Source organism: Asterias rubens, chromosome 1 (genome assembly GCF_902459465.1).
Source record: "Asterias rubens chromosome 1, eAstRub1.3, whole genome shotgun sequence".
In the NCBI taxonomy this organism is placed as follows: Eukaryota; Metazoa; Echinodermata; class Asteroidea; order Forcipulatida; family Asteriidae; genus Asterias; species Asterias rubens.
This window is the reverse complement of record NC_047062.1, coordinates 19,084,995-19,107,034: the sequence shown is the minus strand read 5'-3', so window position 1 is coordinate 19,107,034 and position 22,040 is coordinate 19,084,995. Positions and strand designations below refer to the sequence as shown.

Sequence of the window (22,040 nt, the reverse complement as noted above, 5' to 3'; positions counted from 1 at the left end):
CGATTTATACTTCCTGCAAATGCGAATTTGAATGCAAATTTTGACGACACAATTTGTGACAAATAATTTGCAACAGTTTAACTGTGTCCAACTCCTGCAAAACATTCGCTGCAAAAACAGCCATGTGACATAAAACAATTTGCTTTGCATTAGCGTTCACAGGCTGGAAGTACATTGGATGAAGCTTTAATTGTAAAATACGAAAAACTAAACTTTACCACGCTGATAACAATTTTAAACAAAATAAAAAATACCACCAAGATTATTTATATTATAATCTTCATTCTGCATATCATAGTAGTTAATACATGCTGCTATAAAAGTAACTGCAGGAGCAAAAGCGATAAAGAAATAAGAAACCTAAATAACGAGAAATGTAATATAAACCACTGACTGTGTTCAATGCTTATCTTTGAAAAAACCCTAACATTATCATGGATTTTCAGTTTCATTTTTCAATGATAAAGTTGGCACAAGTGCTGATTACGTTGAGATATAATGCTGCAAAAATGCTGTCACTTTTGTCAAATAATGTATTTTGAATGATTCAAGCAGATATTATTTTACGAATGTTTCTTTACAAAGACGGTTTACATTTTGAAATCACTCTTAAAATAAAAATAAAAACTTTTGTCTATAAGCCTACAGCAGCTTTTCATAAGCATTTTGAGAAACATTTTTATTTGAAGAAATGTGGTTATGTAAAAAAAAATAGCTTTTTTATGCCCAAGATTTTTAATCTGAGAAGCATAACAGCTTAAAAAGAACAGCTTTAAAAATGTGCGCTTTGAAAATCACAACAATATTTCAATTCGATTGATGGCGGTCGCTTTTAATTGCCGTAACCATCAAAATCTATAAAAAAATATATAACAATATTTACAGAAGCATTTCTTTACTTTAGACTGGCGGAAGTACTTTCCCCTCATTAATTTGTGGGATAGAATACAATTCATTTCTAAGCTCTTACAGTGCTTGCTTGTTGTATGCCTTTTGAACCTAAAATGCCAAACTTTTTGAGGTACACTTTTTGAATTTATGACATAGATCATAAATACATAAAATAGATCGTACATGTATGACCTTTGCACTAAAAGATTTAATAGAACAAACCTACATTAGCCAATACATGGGCCCCCATGCTAACCACATCACAACTTACTGACGCAACATGATTTTTGAAATCAAGTAGTAATAATAATAATAATACCAAGCATTTCAATAGACTGATCCATTAGGCTCCGCCCACGACGCACGTGTGAGCAAGAACACGTGAGCCTCTCCAATGACTTTCTGCACAATCTGCCGCGCGCACGCCAAGCTTATGCGCACACATGTCGGACCTTATTTGTCGGACCTTTTGTTGCGTTGTGATTGGTCAATACGCAATAGGGCGGAGCTTAATGGATCGGTCTATTCACTTTCAAAAATACCAACAACAACACAGCAGGGTAATAATCAATGATTAGTGGAGAAGAAAGTGAAGTAAAGTCTGTCTCAAGCCAATATGGCTCATCAGGCCAGTGTTTATATCTGGTTTCCTTGACAGCATCGGTTGCAGAAGTGTATACAAAATAAGACAGATTAACGGTGGTCGCTGGATTTGTGGAAACTTAAAAAAATGCTGCACATAGTTTCTAAAGCCGTGTTCGCACTGGATTAATAATTTGGGTAACTTAACCATGACGATGGGTAACATTCCGACGGGTTAACTTTCCCACCGTCCGCACTTGGATTTATTTGACTCGGGTAAACTTACCGAGACCGCGGGTAAACTAACAGAGCTGGCCCCCTGCGTAACCTTTGAACTGCACTTTTTGGTTTTCGGCTCGATCTTTCGCAAATATTGTTAATCTAAACGATTCGATATCAAATTCACCGCACCTCTTTTTTTTTTACAACTTGGAAAGACGAAAGACTTGCGAGGCAAAAGAGCATGCACAACGCCGCCTGCCAATGAGGCATGCTCCGACACAAAGGGCCCATTACGCGGCTAGGAATACCTATTTTCTGCACGGCCTGGCTCCGTTGTGTTTGTGTTGTGGATAAAGACATATAGGGACCAATACTCGGCTAGCTTTAGTACACGCGATCTAGCGATTGTTGACTGCATTTGCCTTTTACTGCTGTACAAATCACCGTCATATATAGAAACTTTTGATCGCAACTTCTGAACGGGTCATTTCTCGAACTTATAAATCCTTGTACGGAAAAATTATTTCGCGTTTTTCAGCTTACGAGTTGCATTCCTGATTTGTGCTACATTGAATAGTTTGATAATCACGAAAATCTTATTCTTCCATGACAAAACATGTCAGCTTCCTCGGGTCAGGAAGATTTAACCGCGACGTTGTGTCCGCACTGGACTTTCTGGCTCAGTTAAACTGACTCGGTCAATCTTCCTGGGCACTCGGTCAATCTTCCTGGGCACCTTTGGCTCGGTTAAACTAACCGCGCGGCGTGGGTAAGTTACCTGTCAGGAAAACTACCCAGGCTGTTCGCACTGGACTTAAAATGGGTAAGTTACCCATTGGCTCGGTTAGTTTGCCCAAATTAAGTCCAGTGCGAACACGGCTTAAGTCAAATCCGAAAGACTTTGACTAACATAGGGTAGGGATGTACAGTGGTTGGTTGGTCTTTTGTTGCTCGATGCAGATATCGTCCCTTAATCCTTCTGGGCTACTTCCTTCTTCCTGGGGTCTTGGCAACATCCCAGAACAAAAGAACCCTTCTCCAGCTTGGCAGTAAATCTTTGGGGGGAACAAATAAATAAATTAAAAATAAGCTGAAAAAAGATACATTTAAAAAAAAAAAATCTCCCAACTGGTTTGGCATGAAATTGATTGGTTCACTGTTCTTAGCCAAAGCACAAAGTTTTCTCTTCGCTCAGTAATCAGAAAGTTTTGTGGTTACAATTACAGTGACATTGGGCCTAGAGGCCAATTTTATGGAGCTGCTTAAAGCAGAAGTATTTCTTAACGATTTTTTCGTAAGCAAAACTGAGCAGGACACCAGTCACAAATGGTACACCCGGCATTTTGGCTGGTAACCTTAATCTGGTAAAGCAATGTTGCTTTATGCTAACGTTACTTTCTGTGCTTAGGTTGCTTCACTGACGTTAAGCCAAGACTGAAATGAGAATGTTTTAATCCATGACTTACTTGGTGTCTGTTGGTATCAGCATACAGTCACGCTCAGTCAACTCAAACTTCCTCACTTTCTCTGTTCCTACACTGACCTCTGACGATCCTTTCTGTAAGGGACACAAGAATTTTCCTTTTTAGTTTATAAATTTAACAAATAAAGAATGTTCCTTCATGTTTCAAAGAATAATCCATCAGATTTTAAACAAGAATATTGTGAACTTAATAATAAAACTGATAGTTTACTTATAAAATGAGAAGTTGGACAAGCGACTAAAAAGGTGCTTCACAGATATAAAGATGTAAAAAAAGAAGCCAATAAACGTACCAATAAATTTAAATCAACTGAAAAAGGAATTTCATGAGTCCCGAAAAACTTGAAACTACTTAAAACTTAAGAAGGGGCAAGTTCAAAAGAAAGAACCTAGGACTTGATTCCTCTTTTGACACAGAATGGAATGCAACACTACTAGTTCATATCAAAAAGATTTGGATATTGCAAAATCACACTTCCAGGGGTAACGAACAAAATCAGCATTCTGGGGAAAGTTAGCGTGGCGAGATTGTACACCACTGGGAACAAGGTTGGGTATGCAAGCTATGCACACCTTCAATCTGTAGTACTTACAATCTGCCAAAGCCATGTCTCAGCAGCTTCACAACCCCCAACATGCTCTCCTGGTCCATACATCACAATCTTCAAGAAGTTTAAAGAAATAATGAAACGAAATTCCTACAATCTGGTTAGCTGAACATGGGTTTTCAATAAAAAAAATCTTAGGGGTAAGGGACAACTTTTGCTGATAATTTATTTCCGAAAAAACAATTATTGTTTGAGTTTGTGAATGAATTATTAAGTATATTCAGGAATGGTTTATTCCTCTGAAAACAACGTTATCATTGTGTATGAAACACACTGCACAGTGAATCCAAGCCTAAAATAGTATTTCCATGAAGTACAGGGCTCAAAAAAAACCTGGACATTGATTACAGCCAGTTATGTTCACACTTAGCCAGTCATCCAAAAACCAAATCCAAGTCCTGTAGTCCAGTGTTTTTGTCAAATACATATTTTTGAAGATTTACTCATGTATACTTAAACTTTTTAGTAGACCGATCCATTAAGCTCCGCCCCATTGCGTATTGACCAATCACAACGCAATGAAGGTCCGACAAATAAAGTCCGACATGCGTGCGCGTATGCTTGGTGCGCGCGGCAGTTGTGCAGAAAGGCATTTGAGAGGCTCACGTATTCTTGCAAACACTTGCGTCGTGGGCGGAGCCTAATGGATCGGTCTATTCGAACCTCCTCCTATAAAAGTTGAGCAAATTGATGTAAAAAAGTCAGAAGCTGGTCAAGAAAAAGTTCTGAGCTACAAGACACATGGTCTAGTATCGGAAGGACACAACTTCAAAGAGTGGGTGGAAGAATCTTGCAGGTCAAAACCTTGACAAGGGAAAGGATGATGGCTTTGTGAACCACAGTTTGTATATCTTGTGGAAGAACCAATCTCATTAAAATCTTTACAAGCCAAAAGAGGATGGGTTTGTGAGCCACAGTGTGAATACCTTATGTAAGAACCAACGTCTTCAGCATACCTCAAACTGATATTTTTTTCCAAAGAGAAACTTGTGTCCCTTCTCCTCGATTTCTTTTTTATTTGTTTCAATCCATCCTTGGAGTGACATCGGGTCTTCTACCATGGTCTCTTGATCAATGGTCACTGGTGGGTTCTCAGGAATGGTTCCTGCAAGGAAAGGTTTAAACAGATTATCAATTGTAGCTCCTTTAAATATTTGTTTCGGCTCAACAAGAAACAACCTATTAAATAAAATCATAGTTTTGTGTCTTTCAAAACGCTGCATGCTCTTCACAGGTAGGGTCATACATTTTCCTTTTTTTCTTTTAACTTGAACACCTACTTGTTTTAAAGATTGTAATGGCATCCTGCGAAACTATATTATCTGATTAATTAGATATCAATGTGAGTTTCAAAAGATAACCTAAAGATTTGGCGTTCTTGATGAAAAGCAATTTCTGTTTTCTCAGCAAAAAGACACTGTAATCAACAGAACATTTTACAGGTGACTTTTATTGTATGTTTCTAGATAATTTTGCTTATAAGTCAGCATTACGTTGATGAAACCAAACGATGACCTCAATTGTAACAATCCTCAGACTAATAGCTTGAGGTTCAATTACGTTGAGAATTGTTTGTTTGTTGCTGTACAAGATAAAAACAAATTCTGGAAACTGAGTGATGACCTTAAAGCAAAAACAACAGCATACACAATCTCAAAGACTTAAGAATATTCTAGGGGCAAAACATAAGGCCACTAATTAATTTCTGCTTTTCCAGCATAGGTCCTTGGTTGGTTAGCAGTTTGCAAAAGCTACTTCTATTTTATCATAAGAATTTAAGTAACACACATCTTTGCATTACCTTCAGAAAAACACAAACTTTCAAAACTGGCATTTTTAGAAAGTTCCTTTGGAAAAAACGATACAGCTGTTTTAGGCTTATTTTAGGAAAGCATAACTTCTGAAAATCAGAACTAACTTACCAGGAATGGGTTTTCCAGTCTTGTGTTGCTCAGATGCGAAATACGTCTTGATCAGGGGACCAAGCTGTGAGCCCAAGTCCTCACAATGGAACCATACCTCATACAGAGACTCCGTAGAGTCACCAACAAAATACCTGAAAATATTATACCAAATTATAAAAATACTCCTTGTTCCTGGTCTCGTTTAGCCAGCTACGGTGACAGGGTTTTCCAGCAAAGCAACCATGCTCTGGAATTCACTTCCTAAAGACCTCAGGGAAATACACACCATCTCCCTTTTTCAGCAGCAACTTTTGTCAGTAGTGGTTGCTCTGAAAAGAGCCAGCTTCTTCTTGACGTTACGTTTTGAACAGTGTGCTTTGACCGTCTTCATTGATGTGTAGACCAATGCAGTCTTCTTCTACAGAGTTTCCTACTACAAACTTTATTTATAATTGGTAGGTACAAATAACTGGTTCCCTCTGGTAAATTTCCTAGAGTTGTCGTGGCGTAGCATGGCAGAGTGGTCTATAGGTCATCGGACCAAATCTTTGGTCTTGTGAGCAGCACAACTGTGATCTGCTCTTTGGGAGGGTTGCCATTTGTAAAAAAAAATACTCAACAATCGAGGGCGAGTCACACTGCAGCGAAAACGGAAACGTAAACGATCACAATGCAAAGAGAATGCATTCTGAGTTGAACGAGCGTGTGCGAATTCTGCGCGGAGCAATTCATCCAATAAAATGCATCCTCTTTGCGTTGAGATCATTACCGTTTTAGTTATCGCTGCAGTGTGACTGTCCCTTAACTGTAATTTTTCCTCCTGACCACTCTTACCTGAGTCCATCCATCTCCTTCTCATCACGTTCTCTCTCCAGGACTAAGCCGATGGTATCTGCCTCCCTCTGAGGAGAATGAGGAATGCATGGTGGCAGCAAGAAAAACTGTAGAGAGAAAAGACATTTAGGTTTCCATCACATGTTTGTAAGCGGAAATTTATTGAAGATGACAGACAGGCTACTTCTGTTAACTTCCATAAAACACAACTCATCACTTAAATGTCAAAGCAGTGGACACTATTGGTAGCTACTCAATATAATAATTAGCATAAAACTTTACTTTGTAACAAGTAATGGGGAGGAGTTTGATGGTACAATGTATAAAGCATTGTGAGAAACAGCTCCCTCTGAAGTAACATAGTTTTTGAGGAAGAAGTAATTTTCCACAAATTTGATTTCAAGATCTCAGATTTAGATTTTGACGTCTCGAAATCAAGCATCTGAAAGCACACAACTTTGTGAGACAAGGGCGTTTTTTCTTTCATTATTATCTTGCAACTTCGACAACCAATTGAGCTCAAATTTTTACAGGTATTTTTATTTTATGCATAATGTTGAGATACACGAGAAGATTGGTCTTTGACATTTACCAATAGTGTCCAGAGCCTTTAATGCTAAAACTTAAACAGTCAAAAAGGAAAACCCTTACCTCTCCTTCTTTTATGGGGATATCTCTGTGTTTACCCTGCTCAACAATCTTCAAACACATGTTGCCTTTTTCCATGTAGAAAAACTATCAATAACAAATGAGATACGTACATAGTTAGATATCAGCTTTGTTGGCCCAGACAGACAGGGGTAAAAGGCACTGGAATCAACAGTCCAAATAATATCATAATCCTCAATGCCAATGGCACAAGAATACAGCTAAACTGGCTTTTCTGTCCCTCGTTTTGGAGCTTTATTTACATTCAATAAGTAACTGACTTTTACACAAGGGAAAAGGTCTAAGCCAGAGGACGCACTCTGTCGCGAGTTGGTTTCCCTGATCGGCCTCCAGGGGCCGCCAGCAGTGCTTTCTATGCAACCTACCTCTTCTCCTTCCTCAATATGGTAATCCTTGCGTTGGTTTGGACCTCCAACATAGAAGGATTTCATCTGACCTTTACTGTGCCTGAAAGCGGTGCAACACATATAATGAAAATTTTAGCAACATTAAAAATACATACAGCGCTTAGTACTGCATTTCTAAACGCTATGGTGCTGGTGTCCTTGAAGAACATTTATAGTAAAACCATGATAGTGGCAAGTCCTTCTCGAGTTGCACCCATGATCGAAGCGGCGGAGAATACTTGAAGATCTGTACGACAAAACTCACATAATTTTTAAGAGATGTTAAATTTAACATCTCTTAAATGGTTGCGGTACCTGCTGCTAAAATTTAGGATTCAAACTGTCTCTAGCTATAGGCATTCTCTGTGGTCTAGTTGGTAAGACGCTGCTCTAAAATAGCAAAGGTCGTGGGTTCGAATCCCACCCGAGTAAGAGGCCTGTGACCTTACCGAGTATACAGTGCTATTAACAAACATGGGTGTTGTAAGGGTAAAACCCAAATTAATGCTCACATCATTTTGTTGCAGACTGGAGGCACGAACCACTTCTTGTTTTCTTTGATCCACTCATCGACATTGCAAATCTGAACTTCAGTCATCTTGATAAAAAATGGGGCTGCAGGAAACCGACAAACTTCACAGGCTAAAATGACAAAAGAGTTCAAAACGTCTGTTGTTACTTGGGATCCCGGCTGCTCTCTCTTTGAGATATGTAGGGCCGACTGTCACTGACCAAACCTGCAATGAATATAATAATATATACAATTTGGAGTTTTTATCATTGGCTGACACAAGATCATGACTATATAATATAATGATGATCGAGATGCTTGTGCCATTCCCATGTTGTGTGTTGTGTTGCACTGTTGGGACTATTCATGAATAACTTCACCCCATCACTATGCCTAGTCAGGTGTCTACCTAGGTCTGGATAGGGGGTCAAAATAAAAAACTATGTGTAGCCCCCATGCAGCGTACCCCCTCCCCCCCCCCCCCCAAAAAAAAAAAAAAAAAAAAAAAACTAACTAATTCCCACTGGGCCTCCAAACTCCCCACCCGGACCCCAATCCATTAACAAAAAGTCCTAGCTCACGACGCTGCTTATTCTAATAAGTCGCAACGAACTACGAGCCTGATATGACCATATGACCGAGTGTTACAGAGTGTCGTAATGTCTTGCCTAAGATCAAACTAAGTGGGCAGAACTGTAAAATAATGGTATCAAATAATATTACGAACATTTACCTGAATTTCAGCGCGACAACAATCACACAACAGCAACTTACCTCGGCACATTAAGGAGCTACCAACAATAGAGGGCGCTGTCTTACGGCTCCCCAATATCCAGAACTTTTTGCCGATTGCATGCGCCTCTACTCTGAATAAAATAATAATAAATTCCACCCCCAAACATTTTGAGGAACAACTCACAAATAAACAAATACACACAAAAATGGGACAATACAAACATTTTTCTGTGTTTCATTCATTGCAATGTTCAGATTTTTTTTTCGTAATTCGGTGATATCAATAATTTGATCGCTTGCCTTTCATCCACTCTCTGAATGAACCCTGCTGAAAATAACCAACAACTTTGCGCCTCTTTATCTCGAAAATCGGATTTTGACTACTTTATTTAAGAAAATTAAAGTTAAAAGTCTTGAAAGCAAACAAATAAAACCTATATTTTCTTATTTTCAAAATATTTGTTTCGAACTGAATGTTTTTTATGAAGGTTCCGTTCCTTTATCCATGGACGGATTAGTTTAAGACTAGTGAATGAATTTTACGCGTATAGGCGTACAGCTATTTACTACTATACCTATTATTAAATGTGCGTTTCAAAAAAGGAAAGGTAGGCCCTCTTTCAACAATTATAAAAATTGACTGCGTCACTCATTATACTTTCAAACAACTGGCAAGCTGTAGCGTCTTTGCTACGAACTGTGCTTACGAAATTAGAACTCCTATCTGGGCTAGAGGGCGAGTCAAAGCATAATGTTAGCTTAGTGGGCCGTGGAATCATGACCAATTCAGTTCATGGGTGCAAATGCCTTTGTTTAAAAAAATTATGCCTCGTGCAAATCAGCGACTTTGGCTTCGGCTGTGTTAGCTGCAAACGAAGCATGTCCACATACTGATGATTCAGTTTAGCCGATAACTCAATTTAGCCGATAGCGTGCACGTACCGTTTCTGCACGAATAGTGAGTGCCCGATGAGCGAAGGGATACCTACACACGTCGATGTCGAACTATAGTATATAGGCCTATAAACGAGAGCTAGAAAGAATTACAAATGCTTCTCTCCACGCAGGAGTACAAAATGGATACCAGCGAGAGCAGGGTAGTATTACTGCGATGGAGTACTGTCCAGGAAATAACGAATAATCCCCAGTCGTTTATACCAATAAAACCAGATAAAAACACCGGCCTGATGAGCCACATTGGCTCGGGACAGACCGTTAGGTCGTGTGTAATTCGGACGGCTATACGGCTTCGGAACGCCGACAAGAATTTTGCCTCTGCAGTCATAGGCCTAACCGTGGTACAAAAACTGGTAGTCCAGAACAAATTGTGTGAATTTGTTTTGTCTATTCATACAGTCCCACCTTTATGAATTGTAGATGAGCTTCCTTGAAAAAGATGGATCAAATAAATATTTGCCATTAACGAGTCGAATAATAAATTTGAATCCACATTTCCAATTCTCCGCTCAGTTAACCCCCGGAGGAGACGATTTAAGTGAATGGCGCCATGCCAGAACAATCCGTCCTTCTTCCATCCACCGGTGGATTTCTCAGTCATCTATTTTTAATATTAATTGTCAATGTAAAAAGGAATTAAAGTTGTTTAAAACCACCGTTACTAGATTTAACGTGTCAGGGACCTGGGTATTAATTGGTACTGGATTACTGGGCAGAAGGACGGGTGGATCGGACCGTCCTTCTGCCGGTCTGAAAGCTCAGTACACCCGCGCAAATTCTCATCAGAAGGTGGTGCGAAAGCAATACATGATGATATTTTCAGATGATCTTATACAAATGTTTCCAAAATATAAAATAGCTCTTGTATTGTTTTCCTTTCCCTCGATTCGACATCACACCAACCTTCTCATTAAGGTGAACACATGCTTGGACAGCTCACTATAATACAACGGTATAACTACCTATCTCATCAAAACGTTAAATTAAGCAAAACACGAAGCTATATACAATTAAATTAAAGTATATCTGAATTAAATTAAGGTTACTGCGTATAGTTTAATGGTTTGACAAGATGTGCTTTAAATGAAATCAATGATATTCATGCAATGACTGTGTAAATATTTGTATGCATATTGTATTTCTTCCATTGTGAATAATTTCCATAATATTATTGAACTTCAATATTCGTATGAAAGAGATGTTTTCATCTGGGCCTAAGGTTTGATACCGATTGGTACTAGCCCAAAAAGCAACAAGAAATTTAATATTACATACTTATTGAATAAACTTATATTCAAATATTGATAACAAATGTACAAACTGTCAGCAGAAATGTTCTCGTCTGAAATCTGCCAACAAATTATCCCATTTTTAAAGGGGATAGATAATGCCGAATTATCAAGTCCCATATACACCGATGTGTGTAGCACTGTATACTCAGTACTTTCCCGAGTCCTGTGAAAAAAATCACAGGCATTTTACTCGGGTGGGATTCGAACCCACGACCTTTGCAATTCTAGAGCAGTGTCATACCAACTAGACCACCGAGATTGCCCGGTAGCTAGAGGCAGTTCGAATCCTATGTTTAGCAGCGGGTACTGCAAACGATTTAATAGATGTTAAATTTGCATCGGGGATAAAGAATATTAATTTTTGCTTTTTACCCATATACACCGATGTGTGTAGCACTGTATACTCAGTACTTTCCCGAGTCCTGTGAAAAAAATCACAGGCATATTTTTGTTTGACGTACACACTATCAGCTTCACAGATTCGATTGTCCGGAGTACTCCTCGATAATGCAATGAAGTTATTCCTTCACTCAAAGAGCTATATTATACCAATACCTTTGTGTGGGCGGGCCTTTATGATACACCATGATATGGAAACACACGGTTGAACGGTGTGAACACCGGTTGGTCTGTTGTTGTAAATACACGTGGTGGTTCGTCACTAAACAACGGATGCTTCAAATAAGCTCTGACTGTAATTATTCAATGCATATCATTAAATATCGTGCATGTTTAAGCATAGAAAGCTATGTCCTTTCTCTATGGTGGTTAAAAAAATCACAATACACCGTACTCTGTGGGGAAACCAATTGCAGCTTGCCATGGCACAAACTCCCGGGACCAGTTGAAACACATACAATGCATCACCGATAAGTTGTTTTTGCTAACAAGACTTGCTCAGTGAAGTACGTGCACGTTCCGTAGCAGCTCAAATATCTTTAAGAAACAATCCAAATTCATTGAAGAGTTTTAAAGTCTTAAGCAGTCACCAGTGTGTTAACCTCGTACACGCACTACTCACAACCTTTGCGAAATATTTACACAATGCAGTGAGTGACGACATCACTTTATATCACTCCTCATCCTCTCGCATGGAACCTTACAGTATACGCTTACTGACAGGCACTTAAACGTCTTGGGCGTCAGATATCACACACTGGCCAGATTCATTCTGCGTTCATTAACACTTCTCTATGCAAACAAGTAGAGTTTTATTTATTTACAGTGTTGTGCAGAATGGAGTTCGGGAATGTTTTGCGTTGTTTACTAATTATTGCTTTGGTCGTTGATGAACTAGTGTCACCAGTTGATAGTCAGACAGCATTGGAGTACAGCGAACCTCCGTCTAAGGGAGGCTTGGGCCGAGACCCAACTGAGCAACCAACTACCCCTTATCGCGGAACCACCAACGCAACGACTGCGTCTGCTGATGAAGGGGATACCACCGTCGTGCCGCCCGAAGGGGGGAAGATACCCATACACATCGGCGGGTTTTTCTCGCTGCCCGGTGGTGGTTGGGACGGGAGCGGGGTCCTCGTGGCTACGGAAATGGCACTGGATCACATTAACGCGGACCCCAACATTTTGGAGGACTACGAGTTGAAAATGGTGTGGAGCGACACAATGGTAAGTTTGACAACTTATACTTTGACCCACTTTTGGTCTTGAATGTTATTTTGTGTAATATCAAGATTAATGACCAGCACAAAATCGCAATCTGATCAGACAATGGTGCCATATAACACAACACTTGTCTGCTGGTACGTATAAAAACCTGCACCATGACACTCTATTCAGAGTTGCGAGGGGGCTTTACTTTTTAATGTAATCAGCGTTATTCTTGAGCCTTGGGTTAACGATATAACATTAATGTGAGTGCAATGATTCGGGGTTAGATTTCAAATGTTAGCCATCGGGGTGAAGATGGGTTGGGAATTTTGGGTTGTGCAAAGAAAGTAACTTGGGGATACCTCAAAGCCGCCACTGCCACTTAAGCTGAATGATGCTCTCTAAATACTAAAGCATCAAGAGTCCTTGTTTTTTCCCGTTATTGCACAAAGATTTCTTCCCAAGGGTGTAGTTTTCAGCGAACACCCTTGGTTTTCAAGTAAAGTCCGGGTGTAAGTGATACCTACAGAGACCGTCCTTCCTTTGCCGTAATCTGCCCAGCCTTGTCGGTACATCCGAACAAGAGAAAGGGAGCGAGAGAGGTTCGCTGCGAAGGACCGGAAAGTAAACACAATGTCGGCATCTTGTGGTTGTTCGCTTTAAGCTTTGACCGTGACATTTTGATATAAAAAGTATCTGAACAAAATACAAAACTTTTCTTCAAAAGATTGTGTTCTAATTAAGGCCTTGAGCAAAGCATACTGTGTCATTATATGTTTTTTTTTAATTGGATCAATATTAATTGTGTAACTGAACAGCTATACTGGTATTAATTAACATTCATCCAATTACCTGAAAGCATGCTAATCTATGATCAAAATAAAACATGAACATTTGGGGACATTAATATTTTAAACTTATATTTCATAACATTTCTAAACTATTCCAAACAAAGAAAACTCTTTCCCATTCTTGAGTTTTTACAGCTTCGATTCATAAAAAAAACCTTTCCTTGTGAGTGTCTTCCCTTCATCTTATAGTGTCGATAGATTTTTACACGTATCCGTTAACCTCGCCAAAGATGTTCTAAAACTAGAATACTGAGTTATATGACAAATAAAGCAAGGTTATAGACAATCTTCTTAGCGGAACCCTTGGATTTCTTCACAACCTATACGTGAGTGGCCAAATTTAAAACAGTTTTGTTGCGAATGTCCTTCAGTGGGCTTTGACTCTTTACTCCCTTAGTTGTAAATGTTAAGGCTGCTTGCTTGATAGTCTATGAGGGGAGTTTTTGTGCTTTGTGTTGAAATTGCGCAAAGTGGTTCTCTGAGAGGCCCTGTCACACAGGGCAATTTACTCGCAACGAGTTCCATCCAGGCAATTTCAAATAAGAATATTCATTAAAATTCTCTTTATTTTCCTGTGGATAGTAAATTGCAGCTAAAAACAGGTATATTGTGCTACATGCTGCTGAAATGTTCCGTGTGCATACACAGTTTAGTTGTTTGTCTCTAAGTTACCTGTAAAAATTACCCTGTGTGACATGTCTTTAAAACCCAGCAGCAAGGGACTGTTTGGTACAATGCCCCTGTTACTGTGTTGACAGCACATAATGACATGCTTTCTCGACGGGTTATAAGAGGCTTGTTTTGCATTTCTTTCCTACCTGTGTTTTGTCTAAGTCAGTGTTGTTTATTTGTTTGCTTTATCATTTGATTTCATCCATTGACAATAATATTGACATACACATTGTGTACAAATTGTTTACATTTCCAAGTGTTGCCTGATGGGTTAATTTCAGCTAAGTTGTTTGCTTATTCTAATTAAGTTTTATCATTAGGTCTCATCCATTGACAATTGACATTGTGTACAATGTTGTGTGCAATTTGTAACATGTCCAATTATTGCCTGTGGGTTATTTTAATATAAGCTAAATTGTTTATTTCATCAATTACATTTTATAATTTGGATAATCCATTGACAATTGCCATGCATTGTGTACAATATTGTGTACTGTTTTGTTTGTATACGTGTGTATTGCCTGAGTTTTAAGCTCAGTTGTTTGCATTTTTAATTAAGTTGTATCATTGATGGTTTACATCCATTTACAGTTGACATTCATTGTGAGTATATAAAATATGCTTGCAGTGTTTCATCCTGCCCCCATCCTAACCAAATCACTGCCCCATGTTGATTGACACCCCTCATTAGGACGTGTGGCATTGTCCAGCTTAGGATATCATGATATGAGATGACAAGTGTTAAGACAATGGAAGTATTAGTATTGTGCTAACCACATCCCTCACACTGCAGTGTATAAACTGAGCCAAATAATTTAATAGAGCTTAACATTATTTTGTCTGCTTAGCAAAAATAAGCAGGATACCAGTCACAAGAAGGTGTACAAGTGCTACGGTGTTTTTCCTGGTAATCTTATTATGGTAAGCATAATTTTGTTATGCTCAGCTGGTTGTTATGCTCAAGCAGCTCCATGAAATTGGGCCCTTTCTAACTGAAATATTGAAGTGTATATTTAATCATAACATTTCATGGATTTCAAATTGTCTCAATTCTTCGTTCTATTGTCTAAATAATAATGTTAAACAGGGTTGATGCATTTCTAATTTAATTCACGATTTGTCTGGCACGATGTAACACAATTAAAGACACTGTGTTAATTAGTACTCAATTACATTACGGTTAGTTCCTGAATACGCGTGGCGAGTGCATTAATACATTATCAATCAGCGAATGTCGTAAAGGGAAGGTGTATATGAGTTTTGGTAGCTACTCTTAAAACGAGTGACAATAAAAAACCTACTTAGTATCAAAGTACAACAGCTTCCAATAGTGGGAAGCATTTTGAGAGACATTTCACTTGTAATTTGTGTGGTTATAATAATTATAAAAACAGATATCTGAGTGTTATCCCAAAATATTGAACCTATAACAAAAACTTTCTGTCACGGGTGTATGATTCACAGGCCGTGGTGGTGGCCAGGGTAAATGTAGGAATAGCTTTGGACACCTTGTGCAGCTGGGGGTGGGGTGCCCACTGTAAAGCTCTCTTTAACTAAAATGGGACATCACAATGTCTTATTAAGACATAGAAATGCCCCCTGCATACCGTAAATTATAATAGGGGCATACCGTCTACCCAAATAATGTTGTTGTTTATGCAAATTAAGCATCGTATTGGCCTGTATCACAAGCATAATAGACGACCTCGTGCTGTTTGCTGAAACAGTTTTTTTTTCTGTCTTTTTTTTATCCCGTGGAATACTCATTTATTGTTCTCTTGATTCTCAACAGAAAAAAAAGGTTAAGGGAAAAGTTACAAATTTTGTGCAAACAATTTAAAGACATGACACAGCGCTGTCAGAACATAATGTGTTTGTTTATGGCTCGCACCATGTCATTTTGCGCTATTTTCCCGCAGCAAGCTGCACATGGTTTCTTTCTACTCTCACGCGACTATTGTGTGTTTTACGTGACACCAAAACGGTTGGTACTATTTACCAACTGATGCAATTAAAGTGTCTTCCTCGTTAGGTTACATGCATTTATCGTACATATCAGAATTACCTCTCATTGCACACTAACTCATCTATCTATATACAGCAAAGGTGTTCATGTCGATGGTTAAAGGTGTATAGTGTAACAGTTTTAGTGTTTTTAGCCATACACCGATGTGTATGGTAAGACACTACGCTAGAATTACAAGGGACGTGGGTTTGAATCCCACCCGAGTAATATGCCTGTAATATTTGTTTTTCTTCACAGGACTCGGGAAGTATTGTGTATATACAGTGCTTACACACATCGGTGTATGGGTAAAAACCAAATTTAATATTTGTAGTCTCGAAATAGTAATTCTGTAATATAACAATAATGATAATACTTTATTCAGGCATATCACAATACATACAGATAAAAACACATTTCGTAAAATACATTTATAATAAAAAATAAAGTAAAATATGAAAATTTGACAACAAATCAAGGAGCAACGGGTAAAACAATGGGCTGCCTCGTAAGAGAAAACAAAAGCACAAATGTTTGTTGTTTTTGTATAATTATTTTCTACGGTGTCCCGACCCTATACAGGATAGCCACATACATTTAAAGGCAGTGGACACTATTGGTAATTGTCAAAGACTAGCCTTCACAGTTGATGTATTTCAACATATGCATAAAAGTTGTGTACGTTTAGATGTTTGATTTCGAGACCTCAAGTTCTAAATCTGAGGTCTCGAAATCAAATTCGTGGAAAATTTCTTCTTTCTCGAAATCTATGGCACTTCAGAGGAAGACGTTTCTCACAATGTTTTATACCATCAACCTCTTTCTAGAAAGACTCAGCTAGGGTCGAAACGTCAGGCCATTTAACCAATGTTTGGGGGAAACCAAATTATGACCCTGCCTTTAAAGTTCTATGTTGTAAGTTAAGGTCATTTTAGTCTTCCCCTTATTCCCCGTCATTTGAAATAGATTGCAGTTTTAAGTAGGTGCAATCCGAGCATTTTTATACTCTATCACCCGTTACGTTTCCCGCCCAGAAATGCCACTCACGATCTTCATAAAAAAAAGTCATTGTCGGCAGGGTGATTTGGAAATATTGTAATTTTGGTTCAGTATAAATTGCAAAGTTCCACAATTGCAATTTGGTGTCCGCATTAAATAGAAAGGGCTTTAATTTAATGACAAATGCTTGTAAAGTGGTCGGACAGGATTCACGGATCTAAACAGGTCACTAATGGTAACTTTCAATGCCAGTCTTCTCACTTGGTGTAACTGGAGATATGCATAAAATAACAACCTGTACAAATTTAAGCTGAATCGGTTGTCGAAACTGCGAGATAATATAAAAAAAAAACACCCTTGTCACACGAAGTTGTGTGCTTTCAGATCCTTGATTTTGATACCTCAAATTCTAAATCTGTGGTCTGGAAATCAAATTCGTGTATAAGCACTTCTTTCTCGAACACTACGTTACTTCAGAGGGAGCCGTTTCTCACCATGTTTTATATTATCAAAAGCTCCCCATTACTCGTCACCAAGAAAAGTTTTATGCGAATAAATATTTTGAGTAATTACTTATAGTGTCCACTGCCTTTACTCTTGTTGTCACATTGATTGTTCTCCAATCGTGTTCTAAATATTTTTTTAGAAAACCGATGCTGTAATTTTGCAGGTTGTTTGATTGATACAAACTTTTTTTTTTCTCGCAACTTCGACGACCAATTTATCCCAAATGTTCACAGGTTTGTTATTTTATGCATACATGTTGGGATACACTAAAGTGAGAATACTGGTCTTTGACAATTACCAAACGTGTCCAGTTTTGGGCTGTAAAAAAAAGGTTTATGTTTTTAAATGAATATGCCCCGTCTCCTCTCTGTCTCTTTCTAAAAACAACACCAAAAAACTATGGAAGTATCGAAATATTGAAGGAGATAATTTACCTCAGGCTTTTTATTGATTTTACGCGCACTGTATCTCTATGCTATACAGGAGTACTGACATTAGGAATAGTCGGGCCTTGTTTTCTTGGCTTTTCCTAGGAATTCTTTACTGTCGTAATATTTTCCGATTTACAGAGTAAGCTCAAAATGTCTGTGCTAGCTGTGCATTAAAGGGAAGAATATGAAAAAGTATCAAACGTGTAATGTACGCCCACTAGCACATTCCTTGCTAACCATGTGAATCTTAAGGCTAAAATGATATAATGTAATCACTTAAATCACTTAAAAGTGTTATCACGTAATCACTATAATCACTTAGATATATTTTTTATCTGAATCTATATTATTTTCCTAAATAAGAAAAGGTGTTTGGAACCAGCTTGTCAAACGACAAATCGAATATAATATATTTATTTATAATATTTATACGCGTTTTGAGAACCCTTTCAAAGAATATTCTTATGTTATTTGAACATCAAATGGTTCAAATTTACGGACCCCCTTAAAGAGTCAAGTTTTAAAAAGTTCGTACCCTTCAAATATTTGTATCATATGATTCCATCTAGATAACTTTTCGTTCGCTAGAAATAAAATTTCGTTTTCTCGAATACATTCTTCGTTCCAGTAATTCGTTCCAGTAAATATGAAGGAAAATAAAAAGTATTTTTTTAAATTTACGAAAAAACGTTGTCCCTTTACGGGCTCCGTACAGATCGATTACTCTCAGGACAAATAATACAACCCTCCCTCACTCACTATACCTTTAAACCCTCAAGGTGTACAAATATACACTCTGCAAAATCCTATTTACTCAGAACACATGAACTCAATTTAAAAGAGTGAACATCGTGAAGAAGGGACAAGATAAGAACAAAACAGATTCCCGTGAAAATCTAAAAAGGTAAAACAGTCGAAGGAAAACAGAGAGATACACAAAATTTAGACCTTTATGCTAATTTATCTTTTACGGCCTGTTCAGAAGACTTCTTATTTGCGTCTAATCTATCCAGATCATTCAATTCCACGGTTATTTTTGAGAATGTAACTACTGAACAACAGTTGACAATTCTATTGAAGACATTTGGAAGCTTGTTAACATGCCGGTATGTCAGTCCGTAACAGTTTGTCAGCCTACGCATAATCAGTGAGATGGCTAAGGCTTATTAGAAGTAAACTGAAACAGTCAATGAAAATGTATAACACCCAAGTGGATCCTGTAACTAGATTGGATGATTGTGGGTCACGTGACATTAATTAATTAACTTCTTACATGGTTCATCATAAGCCGGGCATTTGGCTACACTTTTCACCGTGCATTTTCGTCCAATCCTTTTTTATACTAATGCAAGTTAGACCGAATCATTCGGTAGAAAATGCCCTTGTACATTCTGACATGTTTATCCCCAATCAAAAAAATGAATATTGTGATGTACATAAACAACGTATTTCGTGCAAGGGAAATAATGTTTCAATTCGTTCACTTTCTCCTCATTTTACATAACATTTCCACGTTTTCAACTGAACAAGTTCTCACCATTCGCTCATAAACTTTCAATATGTGTACACCGATCGCATAGGCCTCTATAACGACCTTTATAATATTACTTGGACTGTGTTCTCAGCACGTATTCCTGATGGATACACATTGGCAAAATGAATGAAACTGATCTCATCCCAACGAAAACCTAATATAACCAAGATAGATTGGACGGGTAACAAAATGATACGAAGGATTTGAAACTGTGCATGGTGGAAATATGATAATAGCAAGGTTTGCTATAACACCATGAAATGATAATCTCTAATTGAGTTGGGGTGGTTCTAAAAATCACCGTAGGTTTCAACTCAGCGGGTCGATCAGTATGCTCTGATCGTCTTCTGGAGAAAGCAATAAAATAGATATTCTGAAATAAGTATGTACGTGTTATCGTGTGCAAAGGTTTGAAGTAAACCTCTGAAGGTGAATGAGAGACCGAACAAGATAAAATTTCAGTGTCAAAACTACAGTACATAAATACGGCGTAGTTACTTCCCATCAGTTTTTTTATGATACCCTCTAACAGGAGCGCTCAGGTATGATGCATGACCAATAAAAACGGGAGGACAACGTGACTGGAAGAAGTATAATGAAAATGGTAAACAGGCTTCGTTTTTGAAAGGGCAAGGGCACCAAAGCTTTGCTCCTTGGTAAAGGGGACCCTATGAGGAAATTTTGAATTTATTCTGGAACATTTAAAGGGCACCAGTGTAATGACCAGGGGAAATGGAGGCAATCACCTACCTGGCCTGTGTTATACCGGAGAATATTGTGAAAAAGTGTGTTTTAGAGAATCTAAGTGTGAAAATTTAACAAGCTTTTGGCCATTCGTCATTAGTCATTATACTGAGGTAAAATTTTGCATGGGATCGGGAAAACATCTCTTTGGGGTTATCATATAGCAACAATGTTTCAGCAATAATGCCACATGTTTTGTGTGTCAGGGACCATTTTTTTGCTTACGGCATTTTGTTACTGGAAAAGGTACTTTGTGAGCATGGAAGCATAAAGAGCTGGAAGAAGGGTGTGCATCCTCGAGCCTTTCTTTTGGGCACACGACGGCTGAACACATAGCATCACTTAAAAGTGTCAAATTGAAATTCATAACAGTCATGTGGCGTCATTATCATTTCCATCAAATTGTATGATACCCTCTGTAAGACAAAACATGCCATAGTGTACATGCCATAGGCTATATAAGAGACTTGTACATGATGCGTGACCAATTTATAACATACAACATCATAATGGGAGAGTTGTTTGATAATAGTTTAAAAAAAATTATCCGCTTGCCTCTCGTCGAGATTAATAGTTGCTGGTAGGAAAGTATTTCTTATAGTAGGCCTGTCAATGTCACGTCACTACCATGACAGGGGTTCTCGTTGCGTTTATGGTATTATAATGAAGAGGATAATGTACTGCGGGAAGCACACATTGTGTTACGGGTACCAACACTTCTTGCCAAACCTGCGTTGTTTACACGGCGCCCCCGAGAATCACAGAAAAATCTGGCACACTCGAATAACTCCAGGGTGCGAATTGAAACGGATTCCGGTTCCCGTTTATAGGGGCCTGGCGCATTTATGTGTCGAATTGTCAATATAGTAGCCCGGATCGTGTCAACACAAACGTTTAAAGACGCTGGCACTATTGGTAATTGTCAAAGACCAGTCTTCTCACTTGGTGTACTTCAACATAATGCACAAAATAACACACCTGTAGAAATTTGAGCTCAATTGGTCATCGAAGTTGCGAGGTAATAACGAAAGAAAAAACACCCTTGTCACACGAAGTTGTGTGCTTTCAGATGCTTGATTTCGAGACATCAAAATCTTATTATGAGGTCTCAAAATAAAATTCGTGGAAAATTACTTATCGAAAACTGCGTTACTTCAGAGGGAGCCGTTTCTCACAATGTTTGTACTACCAACCTCTCCCCATTACTCGTTACGAATAAGGTTTTATGTTAATAAGTGTTTTGAGGAATTACCAATAGTGTACACTGCTTTAACATGAATATGTCAAACTGACGCATAATCCGAAATAAATCTTATTTTATTCAACCAGTTTCCGGGTTAGCCTGACCCAGTAATGGATCAGGCCACCTTGGACCCGGATCGGGTCAATTCGACTCTCGTTGTTGGCAGGGGGAGAGCTCTGTCAGATTCAGCAGGAAATGAAATGTACAATTTCGCAATCGAATTAATGCATTACCGAAATAGGCCTACAGGTTTGTTTTGTTTTGTTGTGTTTGTTGTTGTTGTCGTTGTTGTTGCTGTTTGTGTCTTTCGTTCTGTGTTTCTATGTGGGGATGCTACTACACGTGTTTGGCATGGATATCGTATCCAACTAC

At 38.3% G+C, this 22,040-nt stretch overlaps 2 protein-coding genes and 1 non-coding gene across 3 annotated transcripts in view; 2 read left to right on the top strand and 1 right to left on the bottom strand.

Moving 5' to 3' along the window:
* Window positions 1-673: 673 nt before the first annotated feature.
* LOC117297093 (3-hydroxyanthranilate 3,4-dioxygenase-like) lies at window positions 674-8,879 on the bottom strand. The gene is made up of 10 exons (XM_033780230.1): window positions 8,824-8,879; window positions 8,092-8,316; window positions 7,559-7,640; window positions 7,176-7,259; window positions 6,525-6,631; window positions 5,709-5,842; window positions 4,743-4,891; window positions 3,772-3,840; window positions 3,162-3,253; window positions 674-2,750 (listed from the first exon to the last, which is right to left on the bottom strand). Exons 2-10 carry the CDS (start codon window positions 8,175-8,177, stop codon window positions 2,666-2,668), a joined length of 888 nt encoding a protein of 295 aa, XP_033636121.1. The 5' UTR covers window positions 8,178-8,316; window positions 8,824-8,879; the 3' UTR covers window positions 674-2,665.
* Trnaf-aaa lies at window positions 7,939-8,011 on the top strand. The gene has a single exon. It is a non-coding gene; the product is annotated as a tRNA-Phe (tRNA).
* A 10,368-nt stretch (window positions 8,880-19,247) lies between the features above and the next one.
* LOC117299207 overlaps window positions 19,248-22,040 on the top strand; it is a 39,950-nt gene continuing 37,157 nt past the window's right edge. The window contains exon 1 of the mRNA XM_033782669.1: window positions 19,248-19,253. Within this exon, the coding sequence (XP_033638560.1) occupies window positions 19,248-19,253 (6 nt within the window). The remainder of the gene's footprint in view (window positions 19,254-22,040) is intronic.

What these genes read in the sequence shown, in the direction of transcription:
- LOC117297093 (XM_033780230.1), bottom strand. Translation starts at nt 8,177, where the DNA reads ATGACTGAAGTTCAGATTTGCAATGTCGATGAGTGGATCAAAGAAAAC. An exon ending in ATATTGAGGAAGGAGAAGAG is followed by an intron (nt 7,260 to 7,558) that starts GTAGGTTGCATA and finishes TGTTATTGATAG; the next exon opens with TTTTTCTACATGGAAAAAGG. An exon ending in GAAAAAAATATCAGTTTGAG is followed by an intron (nt 3,841 to 4,742) that starts GTATGCTGAAGA and finishes AACTTCTTGAAG; the next exon opens with ATTGTGATGTATGGACCAGG.